Source organism: Podarcis liolepis, assembly GCF_965112155.1.
Source record: "Podarcis liolepis genome assembly, contig: HAP1_SCAFFOLD_8, whole genome shotgun sequence".
In the NCBI taxonomy this organism is placed as follows: Eukaryota; Metazoa; Chordata; class Lepidosauria; order Squamata; family Lacertidae; genus Podarcis; species Podarcis liolepis.
The window spans coordinates 4,264,372-4,280,781 of NW_028148741.1; the positions used below are offsets into that span (position 1 = coordinate 4,264,372).

Consider the following 16,410-nt stretch of genomic DNA (forward strand, 5'->3'; position numbering starts at 1 on the left):
CAGTTCTACTGAACTGAACCCTACTGATGTGCACACCATCTTGTGTTTCTGCATGCTCTGTTCTGGATACCTTTGTTGATTTGTTGGATTATTGGGGAAATGTGTGATGTGTGGTGTGATATGGCTTAGCAGCTACAGTGCCATAAAGTTCAGTATGCCTGCCTGCCTGCCTGCTGACGCAGAGCACCATAGCTATTCCTCAATTAAGCTTCATTTTTTAGCCTACAGGCAGTCCATGGAGGCCCCTGTCACTGATCCAGAATCTCAGCAAGGTTGATCTTTGAGGCACCCTATAAGCAAATGACCAAGGTGTAAAATAGAAGTTCCCCAGCACTACTGTCTAGTACAGGCTTCCTCAACCTTGGCCCTCCAGATGTTTTTGGCCTACAACTCCCATGATCCCTAGCTAGCAGGACCAGTGGTCAGGGATTATGGGAATTGTAGTCTCAAAACATCTGGAGGGCCGAGGCTGAGGAAGCCTGGTCTAGAATCATATCCTCAAGTCACACTCCTGTGTCCTTGTGTGGGTCATTCAGCAGGGCTGCCAAGGTTGTTTCCATTCTTAAACAGCCCAGGGCCAAATTGAAATGGAACTGTTTATTCTGCAGAATTTAACTTTTTTTTCTTAAAGATGCTACAGCCAATATGCACTAAATTTTAAATTGTTTGTCTATACAGTAATTATGTTTTCTTCTCCATAGAAAGTAGAGAATCGTGTTTCTTCTGATGAAGATTTGAAACTATCAGAATTACTAAGATACTATATGCTCAATATAGAAGCAGCAAAAGTGAGTCCTCTCTGAACATTTTCTCCAGTACTTACACTATGAGAACAATTTGACTGAACATTGTACCACAGTTTTGATAGCAGTGCATTAACATGCTCCACATGATCACAATCTGAAGGTTGAAATGGTACCAAGATAATGGGGAGACTATGTTCGTTGTTGATTGGGTACATTTTTTTGTCATTGAGGTTCAGAACTTCTTTGGCTACTCCTAGACCAATTGCCACACCTGGAGTTCACGACCTTACTCATCTGCTTCTGATGAGAAACTTGCAGCCCTTTCTGATTCAACTATATCACTAATAGTGAAAAAATCAGGAGGTTGCTGTGCTCAAGGTCAGCTTATTGCATCCCAGCTTCCAGCATCTCTGAACCTTGGCCCTGCTCGCTTGGACTGATGGAAGATGGAAGTCCAGCATCATTTGGAGGGTACCACGTTGGGCACCACTGACCTAGATTGGCAGGCTTGTGCTAAGGAGATAAGCTTCATATCTCTGCTTGGCTATGACTCCCGAAACGGTTCGAAAAGCAAGGCGCAGCTTCTGATTGGCTACAGGAGCTTCCTGCACTCAATTGGAAGCCGTGTCGGATGTTCAGCTTCCAAAAAATGTTTGCAAACTGGAACACTCACTTCCGGGTTTGCAGCGTTCGGGAGTCAATTTGTTTGGGAGCCAAGCCGTTCAAGTCCCAAGGTACCACTGTAATAAGGTTTATCTTAAACTTCTTCAAAAGCTCTTTGTGCATTTCGGAATGCTTCTTGAGATATAGATGAGGCTGCATATCTGTATAACATGGGGTGTAGCTTTGAGTTAAATTCTCTGATCAAGAACTGTTTTTTCTTTCACTCAACCTATTCAGGATCTCTTGTACAGACGTACACGGGCCCTTGTGGAGTATGAAAATTCAAATAAAGCTTTGGATAAAGCTAGGTTGAAAAGCAAAGATGTCCAGTTGGCAGAAGCACATCAGCAAGAATGCTGTCAAAGATTTGAGAAACTTTCTGAATCTGCAAAACAAGGTAAAACCACTTCAGGACACCACATTAAGGCAAAGCTTTGCAGTGGATGTGCCTGAGATGTTCTTCCAGAATTTTTCAGTCTAGAGTTTACTTGCCTTGTGGAAAGATGTACAGTGGTGCCTCGCAAGACGAAATTAATTCGTTCCACGAGTTTTTTCTTCTTGCGAGTTTTTTGTCTTGCGAAGCATGGTTTCCCATAGGAATGCATTGAAAATCAATTAATGCGTTCCTATGGAGACTGCCTTCAGACCAGGTCCGGGGACAGTCTGTCCCCGGACCTCTTCTGAAGGCAGGCCGGGGGAGAACGGCAAGCTCCGGGGACAGAGGTGAAGGGGCAGCGCTCCTTCGCCTCTTTCCTCGAACCTCTTCTGTAGGCAGGCGGGGGGAGAACGGCTTTTCTTCCCACGCCAGCCTTCAGAAGGCTGTTCTGAAGGCTGGCGGTGGGAAGAAAAGCCCTTCTCCCCCCACCGGACTTCAAAAGAGCTGCGGGAAGTCCGGCGGGGGTCCAAGGGATTCCCTCCCAGCCGCCCGCGTTTAAAAGCACTCCGGGGAAAGCAACAAAGCGTGCCGCGCTTTGCTGCTTTCCCCGGAGTGCTTTTAAAGGCGGGCGGCTGGGAAGGAATCCCTTGGACCCCCGCCGGACTTCAAAAGAGCTTCGGGAAGTCCGGCGGGGGGCCAAGGGATTCCCTCCCAGCCTGCCCCGCTCCGCTGAAGTTTAGAGGGAGCCTGTGGGGAAAAACTTTAAAAAAAATAATTCGTTTTGCGAGAAAGGCCCATAGGAAAATTTGTCTTGCGAAGCAGCTAAAAATCAGAAAACCCTTTCGTCTTGCACATTTTTCGTTGAGCGAGGCATTCGTCTTGCGGGGTACCACTGTAACTTCTGCTTGTGATATGCAGTCTAGGGTGCTGATGACTTTATTCCCTAGCAATCAGCATAGGGATAAACATTGAAATTGCTCTGAAGTGATGGGCGGGATCTCATTTTTCTGCATCAAGCTCAACAAGCAACATCTGAATTGTGGGGATGGCAAATGGAGTCTGGCCCCCTCAGTAACTGTGCCGAGCTTTACAAGAGCATGATTTGTCTTAAAGGTGAGGAGGCAGGAAGCTTATGAATTCTTTAATGGCCTCCCTACCACTTTCCTTGTAATTTGAACACTGACCAAGAGTACTGGATTACCCGATGGGCAGACTTACATTTTGCAAAGCAAAAAATGAGTTTTTTGAAGCAAAATGACACTTGATATCCCCCCCCCAAAAAAAGAGAAAAAACCCAAACCAGCTGCCATGGGAAAAATCAGAACTTTGTTAAGACATCCTTAAATGCCACTGGAGTTTTATTTTATGGTTTAGTATTGTTTTTGTTTTGAATTACACATAAGGGTAACTATAATAATTTCTGTTCCTCGTGTCTCTAAAGGTTTGCCCTACTGAGCATGAACTGAAAATAAAACCCCACCTGCTTCACCCAGTGTATTCCACATGTGCATGCTCTGCCAGCATTGAGCTATTTCTGTGAATGATTTTTTTTGGTTTGATTGCTATTTTCCCTTTCTTTACCTCTACAAAATCCTTCTAAATTTATTACTAGGGCTAACACTAAGAGTTTGGGACAAGTATTCATTACCTTCATCCCAGACTTTTGATTCAGCCAACAACCATTTTGCACGGGGGTTCCTTTCACGGCCCCCGCATGTATTGGAGGAACACGTATGAGCCTGCCCTGCCCCCATTACACCCTTTTAGCGATGTGTTAAGTGACGTTTTCAGGTCACTTCCAGGTTTGGCACCATGGATACATCCACGATCATGCATCTTTCAGACACACACATTCATCAGTCGCTGCCTGCATTTCCCTTTCCATAGTGCTATGGAAATCTTTCAGAAAAAAATGGGTATTATTTGGAATAGATATATATCAGCATGTTTGGCACTTATTTATAGTTTGACAAAATGGATTAATTCAGTTACCAAGTTTCTCAAAAGACATAAAACATTTTTCTGCGTGTAAAAGTTACTCATTCCTGTTGGCAAGTACTCAACATCTTTATGCTAATGATTTGTTCATGTGTTTGTCATTAAACTCAATTAAAATGACAGTGGCTTAAGCTATTGGAGCATTAACCCTACCCAAATGAATTCCTACACTAATGGAAGTCCATGTGTGTTAGGTTCTGGCATGCAGGCGTTCTTCTGTAGTAGCAGCACTCTTCTCCTACCCAGCCCATCTGTAATGCACAGGGTAGATTCTTGTTGGTGTGTCCGCCCCCCCATCCCCCCATTTGTGCCTAATAATGAAACTGAAAACAATACTCTCCCTACCCCATTAGAATAATTTTCAGATTATGCAAAAATAATGTAGTGATTTAAAATTATTTAAGACGATAAGACACACACCCCCCCTGAGTCCATCTCCAAGTGATTTAACATCTCTGTTCTCCCAACGGCAGAACTGATCAACTTCAAACAGAAGCGAATAGCAGCATTTCGTAAAAATCTAATTGAAATGTCTGAGCTCGAGATCAAGCATGCAAAGGTATGTGTTCTAAAGTAAGACACTGGTTGGAGGCTGCCTTAACTGTAGAAAATATTCCACAGTATGCATTTGGGGGCATTTCAGCGTATTTGTCCTTTGAGGGCTAGCAAACAGGCCTTTTGCAATATGAAGACTGTTCAGGTGGAGGGGGGGTCGCTAATTAAGTAGCTTGATTTAGATTAGTGTGTTTTATGCTGTCAACCAAAACTTTCAATATCACTAAATAAGCCCTGAAGTCTTTTTTTTGGCATGGTAAAACTTTCCAAATATGGACAGAAAACTTGTTTAAATTTGTTTCAAAGAACTTCTGTGCCACTGCTTTTCTCTGGGTGCAGGGAGGACTTATATATGTCTGAATTGAGTACTCTGACCTTTAAGGACATTCTCTTAGAGCCTTTTATATGAATAAGAGTCAGCTATGAAATGGCATGGTTTGTTTAGGAGGAGGGACTACTGGAGCATATAATTAAGAGCAAGGTGCCCAAAATGTTGAGAATTCACACTGCATAGTCATATCCAGGGGGAGGGATGTTTTGTTCTTATTCTTACACAGAAGACCTACTTCATGTGTCTACTTAATTTTAAAACCTCCACACAAGTGCATGAAACTCTTTCATGTCAAGCCTCAACTCAGGAAGGTGAAGGTGTGAAGAAAGGAGCCTCCTATACTCAAGGCTTCCAATGCAATTTTGAGACCTCGTACAGGAGAATCCCAGTGTCCGACCATACACTTCCACACAGTGGCAAAGAAAGCTTAGTATGCTCACTCATGACCTATTAGTTCTTGGAAAGTTCATTTTTAAAAGAATCTAGTTCTGGTTCATCCTATCCATACAGGAACTAGTTCCAGTTTATCCAAATGAACCTTTAGTCCATACAAAGTTCATCCTCTGCAAAAGAAAAATAAATCAGCATTCAGATCCTATAAGCTGCTGTGATGAAGTATAAGGTCCAACAGTGAAACAGAGATCACAAAGAATAAGTTGTCTGACAAACAGCATACCAACAGGTGAAGCTTTCCCCCCAATTGATTTCCCATACCAGAAAAGACTTACCCTGTTTAATATGTTTCAGCCACACAGCTGTTAAAGGCATAAGGCATCATTCACTTTGTCCCTGTCTCTGTATTACTTGTTGCAAGTTGCTCCTGTTGGAAGAGAACAAACGGCTTCAGCAGGGAAGATAAAGAAAACCCCTCCATCTGATTGTTTAGAAACAGTGACTAAGACATTAACCACAGCAGCATCTCTATCTGGCTAATAAAGTCATACCATGTTGCCTCCACGTTTTGTTTCCTAACTTTCTTTACTAATGCTCAATAGTTTGTTTGTTTTTTAAAGTAACAGCTAAGAGTTTGGCAGGGGGAGGTATTGAATGTGAAGATGAACTAGAAATCATTCAAAGTTTTGCACCAAAATGAATTTAACCCACAATTATTATTATTATTATTATTATTATTATTATTATTATTATTATTATTAATTTATACCCCGCCCATCTGGCTGGGCTTCCCCAGCCACTCTGGGCGGCTTCCAACCAAGTATTAAAATACGGTAATACATCAAACATTAAAAGCTTCCCTAAACAGGACTGCCTTCAGATGTCTTCTAAAAGTTTGGTAGTTGTTGTTCTCTTTGACATCTGGTGGGAGGGCGTTCCACAGGGCGGATGCCACTACCGAGAAGGCCTTCTGGCTGGTTCCCTGTAACTTGGCTTCTTGCAGTGAGGGAACTGCCAGAAGGCCCTCGGCGCTGGACCTCAGTGTCCGGGTAGAACGATGGGGGTGGAGACGCTCCTTCAGATATACTTTAGTTCACCTGGCAGTTATAGTAACTGCATCTGCATAGGGCTACAGTGTTGAGTTTATGTACGTAAACTACCAAACTGACTTCAGTATTTCAGATAACAAGAAAAGCACGTTGAACAAGACTATTTGAAAATACATTGGATTATCTTATTCTGTGGTTAGGTTTGATGGCTCCCTGTCTCCTCCACCTAACGGACTACTTTTTTTGCCTTCCAGAATAATGTTTCTCTCATACAAAGCTGCATTGAAGTGTTAAAGAAGAACTGAAGGCAACTTACCTGTGGGGGGTGGAGTGAGGAAGGCACTTGGAAATTGCACTCAAACGGCCGCATGGGACTGTTTCTAGCTTGGTTTCTCTATACCACCTTTTTCTGGCTAAAAACCTAACCAAGCTGACACTAATGCATTGATCTCAATGATTAAAAAAAATTGTATTACATATAGATTTGCTTGAATTTCCACTGACGTGTTAAACCTCAGGGTAAGCAAACAATATGTGTATGAGTTTGATAACTGGTAAATTACTATTGTGGAAGAAACTGGTTTTTGGAAAAATGCCTTAGCACTGGAAATGAGTTTGTGCAGTGGAAGATTTGAAATTACAATCTGTCATGGTGCCTGTTGCATATATACCATAACCCAAATATCTCTATTTCCATGTGCAAATGACTACAGCTAATGCTTTGCAGTTTTATAAGGAAATGCATTAACATTAAATTTCATAAACCTCTACTGCAATATTTTTTGATTCACTGTGTATGTACTCTTGAATACAAAATAAATGTCTACTCTTGATTTATGTAGCATTTAATTGATGTGGAGTCTTCTTTGCTCTTGTAATAGTAATAGGCATCTATGTTCCATGGCTATTTTACATATTGAAATGTGCAGTGTAACTCTCATTCCACTGGCTGAAGCGACTTAGTATTGCAACAGAAAAAGATGAGTTTATTTGATTTGATTTAATAATTGTATTCCACTTTTCCAAAAACAAAGGTGGCTCACAATAACCACAAGAACATTAAAAAACAAACAAACATTGAAATCACAATAATAAATTGAAACAATGATTACCGTATTTTTCGCTCCATAAGACGCACCAGACCACAAGACACACCTAGTTTTTGGAGGAGGAAAACAAGAAAAAAAAATATTCTGAATCTCAGAAGCCAGAACATCAAGAGGGATCGCTGCGCAGCGAAAGCAGCAATCGCTCTTGCTGTTCTGGCTTCTGGGATAGCTGCGCAGCCTGCATTCGCTCTATAAATCGCACACACATTTCCCCTTACTTTTTAGGAGGGAAAAAGTGAGTCTTATAGAGCAAAAAATACGGTAGGTAAAGGGGACCCCTGACCATTAGGTCCAGTCGTGGCCGACTCTGGGGTTGCGGCGCTCATCTCGCTTTATTGGCCGAGGGAGCAGGCGTACAGCTTCTGGGTCATGTGGCCAGCGTGACTAAGCCGCTTCTGGTGAACCAGAGCAGCGCACGGAAACGCTGTTTATCTTCCTGCTGGAGTGGTACCTATTTATCTACTTGCACTTTGACGTGCTTTCGAACTGCTAGGTTGGCAGGTGATTCGAACCGCCGACCTTCTGATCAGCAAGTCCTAGGCTCTGTGGTTTAAGCCACAGCGCCACCCGAATGATTACTGTTCAATAAAGTCAAAGTAATTCATAGTTTTGCCAGGATACTTCCTAATCACAAGAAGCCTTACTCCACAACAGCAGCAAAATGAATTAATTGATGGCTTGGTAACTACATTTGTATGTCACCAGGGGAGTCCACAACTTCCCAAGGAAGACTGTTCTAATGTTGAACAGCTCTTAATGTCAGAAAGTTTTTCTTGATGTTTAGTCGGAAATCTCCTTTCATGTAACTTGAAGCCATTGATTTGAGTCTACCCTCCTGGTGATATTATACCAGTTACCTGTCATCTGCACTAACTGAAAGTCTGTTTCTGGGGCCAATGTCTGATATTTAATCAAACTCCACTGAAGCAGAATTTGTTTTTTCTGTAAATGGTTGCTGTTTGTATTATTTTGGAACAATAAACTAATTTTCATCATTTCTCTATATGATAACTCATGCCTCTCTATATATGATAACTTAATGGGTGTGTTTTTGTGTTTTTCTGTAATGTAAATAAAATGTAATGGATGTTAAGATCTGAGGCATCCTATCTCCTGGCCAGACACCATTGTCTGTTCATCAGCACCTAGAAACAAGCACCATGGCTACTGCTACATACCTAATCACACATTTCCATCCATTTGTTAACAGGGCTGCATGAACTACAGAGATGGTCAACTTCAGCGCCTCCCAAGTTAACATAGCCCAAAGAAGCAGGTGAGCAAAACCTTAGCTGTGGAGTGTCTTGACTGTAGAGCATAGTGGGTAGAGTATGACACCTGGTTTCAAATCAGAGAAAGGACTGTGGCTCAGTGTAGAGCACATGCTTTGCATAGCAAAGGCCCCAGATTCAGTCCTTAGAATCTCCAGGTACAGCTGGGATAGACTGGAATCCCGAGAGCCGCTGGCTCTCACATGAACCTGACCTTTGGTGAGTTTGTAAGTAAACCATTTTTAACTTACCAAATGTGTGGTATTTTTTTATGCTAGGGGAAGGAGCTTACAAGGGCATATGTTAAGAGGTCAAATTGCTTACATTTCCATGCTTTGTTGCTTATTTTATGTCTCTCCTTTGGTTCTCTCACCAAAGAGAACTTGCTCCAAAGGGAACTTGGATCTTGGCATTCAGGAATTGTCCTTTCACACCTATTTTTTCTTGCCACCAGCAATCTGGATACTAGACTTCTATTAATGCAGCCTAGAATTGCAATAGCTTTTTTTGCTGCTGCATCACACTGTTGACTCCTGTTAAGCTTGTGGTCCACTATAGATCCTTTTCATATATACTGCTGTCAAGCTAGGTGTCCCATTTGTTCTGCTAGTTATTCCTGCCTACATCTGCCCCTATTGAAATTGATTTTCTTACATTTGGCCCAGTTTTCCAATCTGCTAAGGTCATCTCAAATCTCCATTCTATCTTCTGAGGTACCCATCCCAATTTGGTGCCACCTTCAAATTTGATGAGCATCCCATCTAGTCCTTCGTGCAAGATGTTTATTAAAGATGTTGGACAACACTGGGTGCATCCCATTTGCCCCTTTCCCTCCCAGGAATGCAAGGAACTATTGTTTGCAACATGTACTTGCTTGTGACATTGCAATCCAGACTAGCAGTAACGGTGACAGCACAACTGCACAACACAAGGAACCCTTTTGTCAATTGTCAGTGAAACATCTAAAAAGATTAGGACAAAAGACTACAAATCATAACATAAATGTAAAATCTTACACATTTTACAAGATGTCCTATGCCATTGTGAGGCAGTCTCTCTCTTCCCCTCCCCTCCTTTAGCTACAATGAAGGGTCTGTTGTGAGCATGAAAATGAGATCTTTATATACACACACCAGGTGCAGAATTTAGCACAAATATAATAGTACACTAATAGCCTCAAGTGACTTGGGGATGCAGTATAAAATATATGACACCCACTTACACAAATATACAAACACACCTTATAGGTGACATAATGAGCATGCCTCCTGATTATATGTATGTCTACTCACATGTAAGCATTACCAAGTGCAATATGCTTGCTGTCAAGCGCGCCAGAAGTTGCAGCCTTTGTATGGAAACACAAAACCTAAAAAAAAAGGAGTTGGGAGGCTGTGAAGGGGGAAATGGCAGAGAAAAATATTCCTGAATTAGGGTTAGCTGGTACAAAAATTGGTATTGTGCATAGGGCTCTATGGTCCACCTTAGCAGACATCTCTCCATCTCCTCCATAACAACTCTGGTTGTTGGGAAATGGGCAGCCGGCCGCAGCAGAATAAACACACTGTCTCCATAAATACAAATACAGTCCAGTGCTCACACAGGCAGGAACTTGGCAAGCGGCATGAGGGGTGTGGGAATATGCGTGTGCACACAAGTAAATATTGCATCTAGAAAAAAATATGGCTAGAATCAGATCAGGCATATGGCTAGAATCAGATCAGACCTACAAGGGAGGTCCAGGGGTTGCTAAAGGCAAGAAATACTGCTTTCACAAGTGGAAATAAGTCGCTGTACAGCTTAGCTAGAGCCGATCTAAAGAGAGGCATCCGTGTAGCAAAGGAGGCATATAGACAGCGGCTGGAGAATCATAATGTGCCAGACTAATGGGGGAAAAAAGACTGACAACCCCGGGACCAGGGGGAGGGGACGCTGGAAGAAGATTGGATTGTTTCTATTATATTGTTGTTGTTTTTTTTTTGTTGTTTTTTTGTATTACTATTACCAGAAATGTTTTATGAATGTTGGGAAAATGTTGAAGTGAAATTACTCGGCTCTTGTTAAAATATCTAAAGAATTTGGTAAAAGGGTAATGGTCTTGAGAAATTGGTAAAAAAGATTTAAGCTTTAAGCTCTAAGGTCGTTTTTATAAGATAAAATGAGAATAGAGTAAGGTAACATAATGACAAAATATTATGAATTATGGAAAGGATTTGCTGTGAAAACTACTAATCAAGATACAAGAGATGGGAGGAGGAAGAGGTCAGGGAAAGAAGGTAATGGAAATTGGAGAATTTGAAAAGGATGGTTTTATTTTTTATTTTTCCTCCTATGTTTCTGTTCTTTTTTCATTTTTGTAATTTTGTCTTTTTTGTGTGTGTATTTTTTTTAAAAAAAAATTTGTCTTAATAAATATCATTTTAAAAAAAACACAAGGTTGATTCTGTGTATATAAATTTGCAAAAGAACAAAGGGATTAAGGGTTTTTCCTCTGTATGTTTATTTTATAACATTTTTCCTGTGAAAAAAGGCATTTATCTCTGCAGACACAAACTCACACTTTTGAGAACTGCAAAAACAAGCATCTGTGATAACATCTTCTCGTTAGAAGAACTGTCCCAAATAATCTTACAGAAACCTCTGGAAGCGCATGACATTGTGAACGGATTAATGGAATTAATTTACCAAAAAAATTAAACATTGCATATAAAGCCTCATGCTACATAATTAAAAACAAATCCTTATTTGCTGATGAATTGCCTTTGGACTATAATGTAACTTAAACAGAAAACTATCTTTAGAAAGATTTTTCCTCCTAAAGCATTTTGTTTTTAAAAATCTGATTTAAATTTTTTAAAAAATCAACTTTTTTTATTTTTCTAAAAGAATATATATTATTTTTATCCACCCTGGCAGGCACCAAGCTTATTAAGGCACATGTGCGTTGCACAGATTCGATTTTTCCATGTGCCCTTTTATTCACATATGAGCCCTTTCAATTTAAATCTATTTCTCGCCCACACTTGGGGTGATGCTTGATGGAATCTATTTGCAGGGTGTCCCCCCACAAAAACAATACTTTTGTCAGTAGCCATGGTTTAAAAAGGCATCGGAATACCGTCAATGCAGAGGAATTGCAGCCTTCTCAAGGGAGAAGGAATTGCAGTGCTGAGACACTGCTATGGACAAGGCCCACCCTCATGTCTATCACATGGTGGTGGAAGTCTTAGGAGGTCTCCCCAGCAGATATCCACCCCTGGGCAGGTATTTTCTTCTGTCAAGAGCTTGGATGTATCCTTCAACGCCTCCCTTTCCATGGAGGCGCAGGTTGCAGCTAAAGCAAAGGTGGCATTTTCCCATCTCTGCCGTATTAAGCAGTTGGTCCCTTACCTTTCTCGCACTGACCTGGCCACAGTGATCCATGTGACGGTCACCTCCAGGCTTGATTATTGTAACTTGCTCTATGTGGGTCTGCCCTCGAAGCTGACGCAGAAACTCCAGTGGGTGCAGAATGCCGTGGTGAGGTCCTTGCCATGGGATCACATTCATCCAGTGCTTTACCAACGGGTGGAGTACAGGGTCAGGTTTAAGGTGCTGGTTTTGACCTTTAAAGCCCTATGCGGCCTAGGACCCACGTACCTACAGGACCACCTCTCCTGGCATGTTCTACGGAGGACCTTAAGGTCCACAAATGACAACACTTTGGAGGTCCTAGGTCTCAAGGTGGTTAGATTGGTCTCACTAGGGCCAGGGCCTTTTCAGTACTGGCCCCGACTTGATGGAACGCTCTGTCACAAGAGACTAGGGCCCTGCGGGACCTGACATCTTTCCGCAGGGCCTGCAAGACAGAGCTGTTCTGCCTGGCCTTTGGTTTGGACTCAGTCTGACCCTTATGTTTCCCTCCCCTTATGGGTTTGATCTATGGGCTATTATTAAAATGAGGCTGCTTTTTAAATTGTATTTTAACTGGTATTTTAAATTGGTCCCCCCCCCTTATGTTTTTATTGTAATTTTACTGGTGTTAGCCGCCCTGAACCCAGCTCTGGCTGGGGAGGGCGGGGTATAAAGAATATTATTATTATTATTATTATTATTATTATTATTATTATTATTACTCCTCTGTCTTGCCTCCTCCTCTTTGTACTACTGTTCTAGATAATGGCTATCAGAAGCACGAAATTCCAGGACTTTGTATCTGAGCCTATGGGTGACAAACCTATTATAGTAGTTGATGGCATAAATGAGGAGCTTGGAGCAAAACTAGCGGCAAAGGGCTTTGACAAGGTAATTGTTTTAATGCTTTATGCCCCGCAGCACTTTTTATTTATTAGCCCACGTAATTCATGATTTACCTAAATCATGTTCACATAAAGAAATGTCTTTGAAACCTGGTATTTCTGACATTTGTGTTGCAATAGTTCGCAAAGCCTGACCACCATTGGACAAATTTTATTACTGTATATTATACCAGATACCATTGCTTTTATAGACCAGGTCTGTCAATGTGTCCATAATTCAACACACTTCAAGAACAAATCCTTCACAGATAGAACATCACGAGGTGGTGTATTTCCATCTTCTAGCCTGTTCCACTCTGGCTGTGACTATTAGGACTTTTGTTAAGGACTTCTGTTGTGCAGACACATCAACCCCAGTCCAGTGAAATGCTGCCCCAAAAGACCTCTGTTGAAGCCCTGCCCTGCCCCCAGTGCTAGATCATTCCTGACCAGTTTCAAAGCGGACATTATGACAGATAGAGTCTAGAAGGCAGGGAGTCTTGCGTCTTATGTCTTGCCAGTGGTCACACAAGATGGGAGATGGAACTGCACGGCCACTTGCCATACATTGCCAACTTGACTTCCTTGCCAGATGGAAAACTTTATATTTGTAACCTCTGGCCAAGTAGTTAACGAGATCCCAGGTTTTCTGCATCCATGGAGCATAGCGGCGTTTATCTCCCCAGATGCCAAAACTAGCTGGAGCCCAGGCGTTCCAAACGGGGCTTAGGGAAGCATACAGGAAGACAGAGTATGCAGAAGTGTGCTAGCCCTGTCTCTCATCCCAGTCACCTTTTGCATGTTCCAGGGTGATTGTCTCCAAGGGAAAGGACTCCAGTGCTTGCAGAGGTTTCCACGTTTTGAAGCCCTGGTTTTCCAGGATTTCAAAATGCCCAGGGGCCTCTGTGAGTACAGGAGCTTTCCTGCTACACACAGCCACCTTTGAACCCAGGGAGGGCGATGAGGATCGAGGACAGCGCTAGTTCCTCTGTCTCTCTTCCTTGCGTGTTTACTTAAGCCCCGTTCAGAACATCTGAATTGGACTTGGCTCTCAGTTTGATGACAGTGTTTAAACTGCAATCATGCACTGCCTCCTCTGTGAACCCAGTCTAGCTTTCAGGCTAAAACTAGTTTGGCCCTTAACATTTCCCTCAAAATTATCCACTGTGGGTGCTGATACTGAATATCTGACAAATGTTTCATCCACATTTGGCTGAACTGAACATACTAGGAAGCCCATCGTTAAACTTTGTAATGATTTCATTATTCAGCTAACCATTCCGAAAAGCTGAATGGGTAATAAACTGACCCCGTCCACCCCCGTCATAAGGCGGGGTGGGTTCAACAAAAAAATCAAGTGTTGAAAACTGAATGTTTTGGGCTCAAATTTCAACCTCAAATTCCAAATGACAAAATTCACAGATTTGCCACATTTCCCCTCTGTTTATTTCAACATTCGTTTCAGGCTTGCTTTTCTTGCTACTGGGGGAAAATACTAATTCTGCTTCCTGATTTTCTTTCCAGGCGTACATCCTCCTGGGCCAGTTCCTCCTCTTGAAGAAGGAATGTGCTACATTTCAAAAGTGGCTGAAGTTGTCCTATGGAGCTAGCAGCTACCAGGCTGAGCGCTGTTCCCTCTGTCTCTTGGAGTGGTGTCTCACATTCCTGTAGGATCACAGGGATCCGCCACACCCCAAGCACACACACACACTTCAAAACAACAACCTCTTCCCCCTCACAGACCTGAAACCAATGATTTCTTGCAGTCATGATGTTATTAAACCAATGAAGCATTTATCTATCCAGCTGGGACTTTATTTTAAATCATTTATATACAGTGGTGCCCCGCAAGACGAATGCCTCGCAAGACGGAAAACTCGCTAGACGAAAGAGTTTTCCGTTTTGGAGCTGCTTCGCAAAACGAATTTCCTATGGGCTTGCTTCGCAAGACAACAATGTCTTGCGAGTTCCTGCTGGTTTTTCCCCCCTTTCCCCCCCTTTTTCTAAGCCGCCAAGCCGCTTATCAGCTGATCCGATCAGCAGATAAGCCGCTAAAAGCCGCTAATAGCGCTAATCCGTCAATGGGCTTGCTTTGCAAGACGAAAAAACCGCTAGACGAAGAGAATCACAGAACGGATTCTTTTCGTCTTGCGAGGCACCACTGTACAACTTTTTATTTTTTAAAAAATATTACAGTGGTTAACAAATCTAACACTCACTAAACATGCTTAAAAATGGGACATTCCCCCCAAGAGATGCAAGAACACAGCAAAGGAGCCACAAGAATTGAGCACAGTAGTAGTTTTTGGAGACTTTAAAAAGGAATCCTGCATGCAGTTTTGGCTAATATACATTTTTTTCAGGCTGCCTCCCTAATACTATGCATTTTGGTATGTTTTCACAAATAAAAGCACACTTTATTCCAACATATGCATACACATTACTTGACTGGAAAAATGCATCCCATAATTCGGAGAAGTGCAATATTTGAAGGATGGCTATGTTTTGGTTTGCCTGTTGTTTCAGAAAATGCAAATTTGTTAAGTTCACCTTTAAATGTGAATTGAATTGACTTTCTCCCCCTCCCTACTCAGCACCAACTGGTATGAATAGGTTTCACCTTTCTGTGTAAAGTTAGCAGGGAGAAGTTGGGAATTCTCCCTTTTAAGATAATTTCTTTACAAATGAACTTTTATGTTTATATATTTAAAAGTTTTACAAACCATGAACATTAAATCACAAAACACTGAAAAGTTCCTTCCTCCTTTGCTTCTGCAAGAGGAATGGCCCCATGCATGGATTCAGAAATTCTGGACTGGATGAGTGCCAATGAACTGAAGCTCAATCCACACAACAACTGTCAAGGCTGCACTAGCTCCGAAAGAGCAGGTACGTAGCTTGAGGATCCTTCTGGGTCCACTGGTGTTGCTTGAGGCTCAGGTAGCCTCAGTAGCGGGGGATTGCCTTCCATCCTCTCAGACTGGTGGCCCAGCTGTGCCCCTATCGGATCAGGGACAGCCTAACGTCTGTTGACTATGCTCTGGTAGCCTCTTGGTGAGACTGCTGCCTTTGAAGATGGTTCGGAAACCGCGGAGTTGCCAGGGTTTCCCAAACTTGGAACTCCAGCTATTGGGGGACTACAATTCCCATCATCCCCGACCACTGGTCCTACTACCTAGGGATGATGGGAGCTTAAGTCCGAAAACTGCTGGAGACCCAAGTTTGGGAAACCCAGGTGTAGACTGTAGCAGCCAGGTTCTGGCTGGGGTATGGCAGTTTGAGTCTACCATGCCAACCTTGGCCTGACTGCATTGGCTACCCATTAGCTTCCTGTCACAGTGCCACAACTAGACCTGAAAGGCTTCTACCTCCTGGGAAGCTTTTTCCAGCCTCAGGGCAGGTTTATCAATCTACTAAGGTGCTGGGAGGGTTTGCTGGCCTACTCAACTTAGGCATTAGGTACCAATATGTTGGGGGACCCTTGCCGACAAAGGTCCGTATGGTTAAAGCTATGGTTTTCCCAGTAGTGATGAATGGAAGTGAGAGCTGGACCATAAAGAAGGCTGATCCCCGAAGAATTGATGCTTTTGAATTGTGGTGCTGGAGGAGACTCTTGAGAGTCCCATGGACTGCAAGAAGATC

General features: G+C 42.5%; 2 protein-coding genes across 2 annotated transcripts; both read left to right on the forward strand.

The window, feature by feature from the left end:
- Positions 1–81: 81 nt before the first annotated feature.
- LOC310699075 (sorting nexin-5-like) lies at positions 82–6,955 on the forward strand. Its single transcript, XM_083520687.1, has 4 exons — positions 82–788; positions 1,647–1,806; positions 4,257–4,342; positions 6,366–6,955. Exons 1-4 carry the CDS (start codon positions 765–767, stop codon positions 6,414–6,416), a joined length of 321 nt encoding a protein of 106 aa, XP_083376813.1. The 5' UTR covers positions 82–764; the 3' UTR covers positions 6,417–6,955.
- A 1,366-nt stretch (positions 6,956–8,321) lies between these two features.
- On the forward strand, positions 8,322–14,562 carry LOC310699077 (barrier-to-autointegration factor-like protein). The gene is made up of 3 exons (XM_083520693.1): positions 8,322–8,496; positions 12,647–12,775; positions 14,293–14,562. Exons 2-3 carry the CDS (start codon positions 12,650–12,652, stop codon positions 14,437–14,439), a joined length of 273 nt encoding a protein of 90 aa, XP_083376819.1. The 5' UTR covers positions 8,322–8,496; positions 12,647–12,649; the 3' UTR covers positions 14,440–14,562.
- The last annotated feature ends 1,848 nt before the right edge of the window (positions 14,563–16,410 follow it).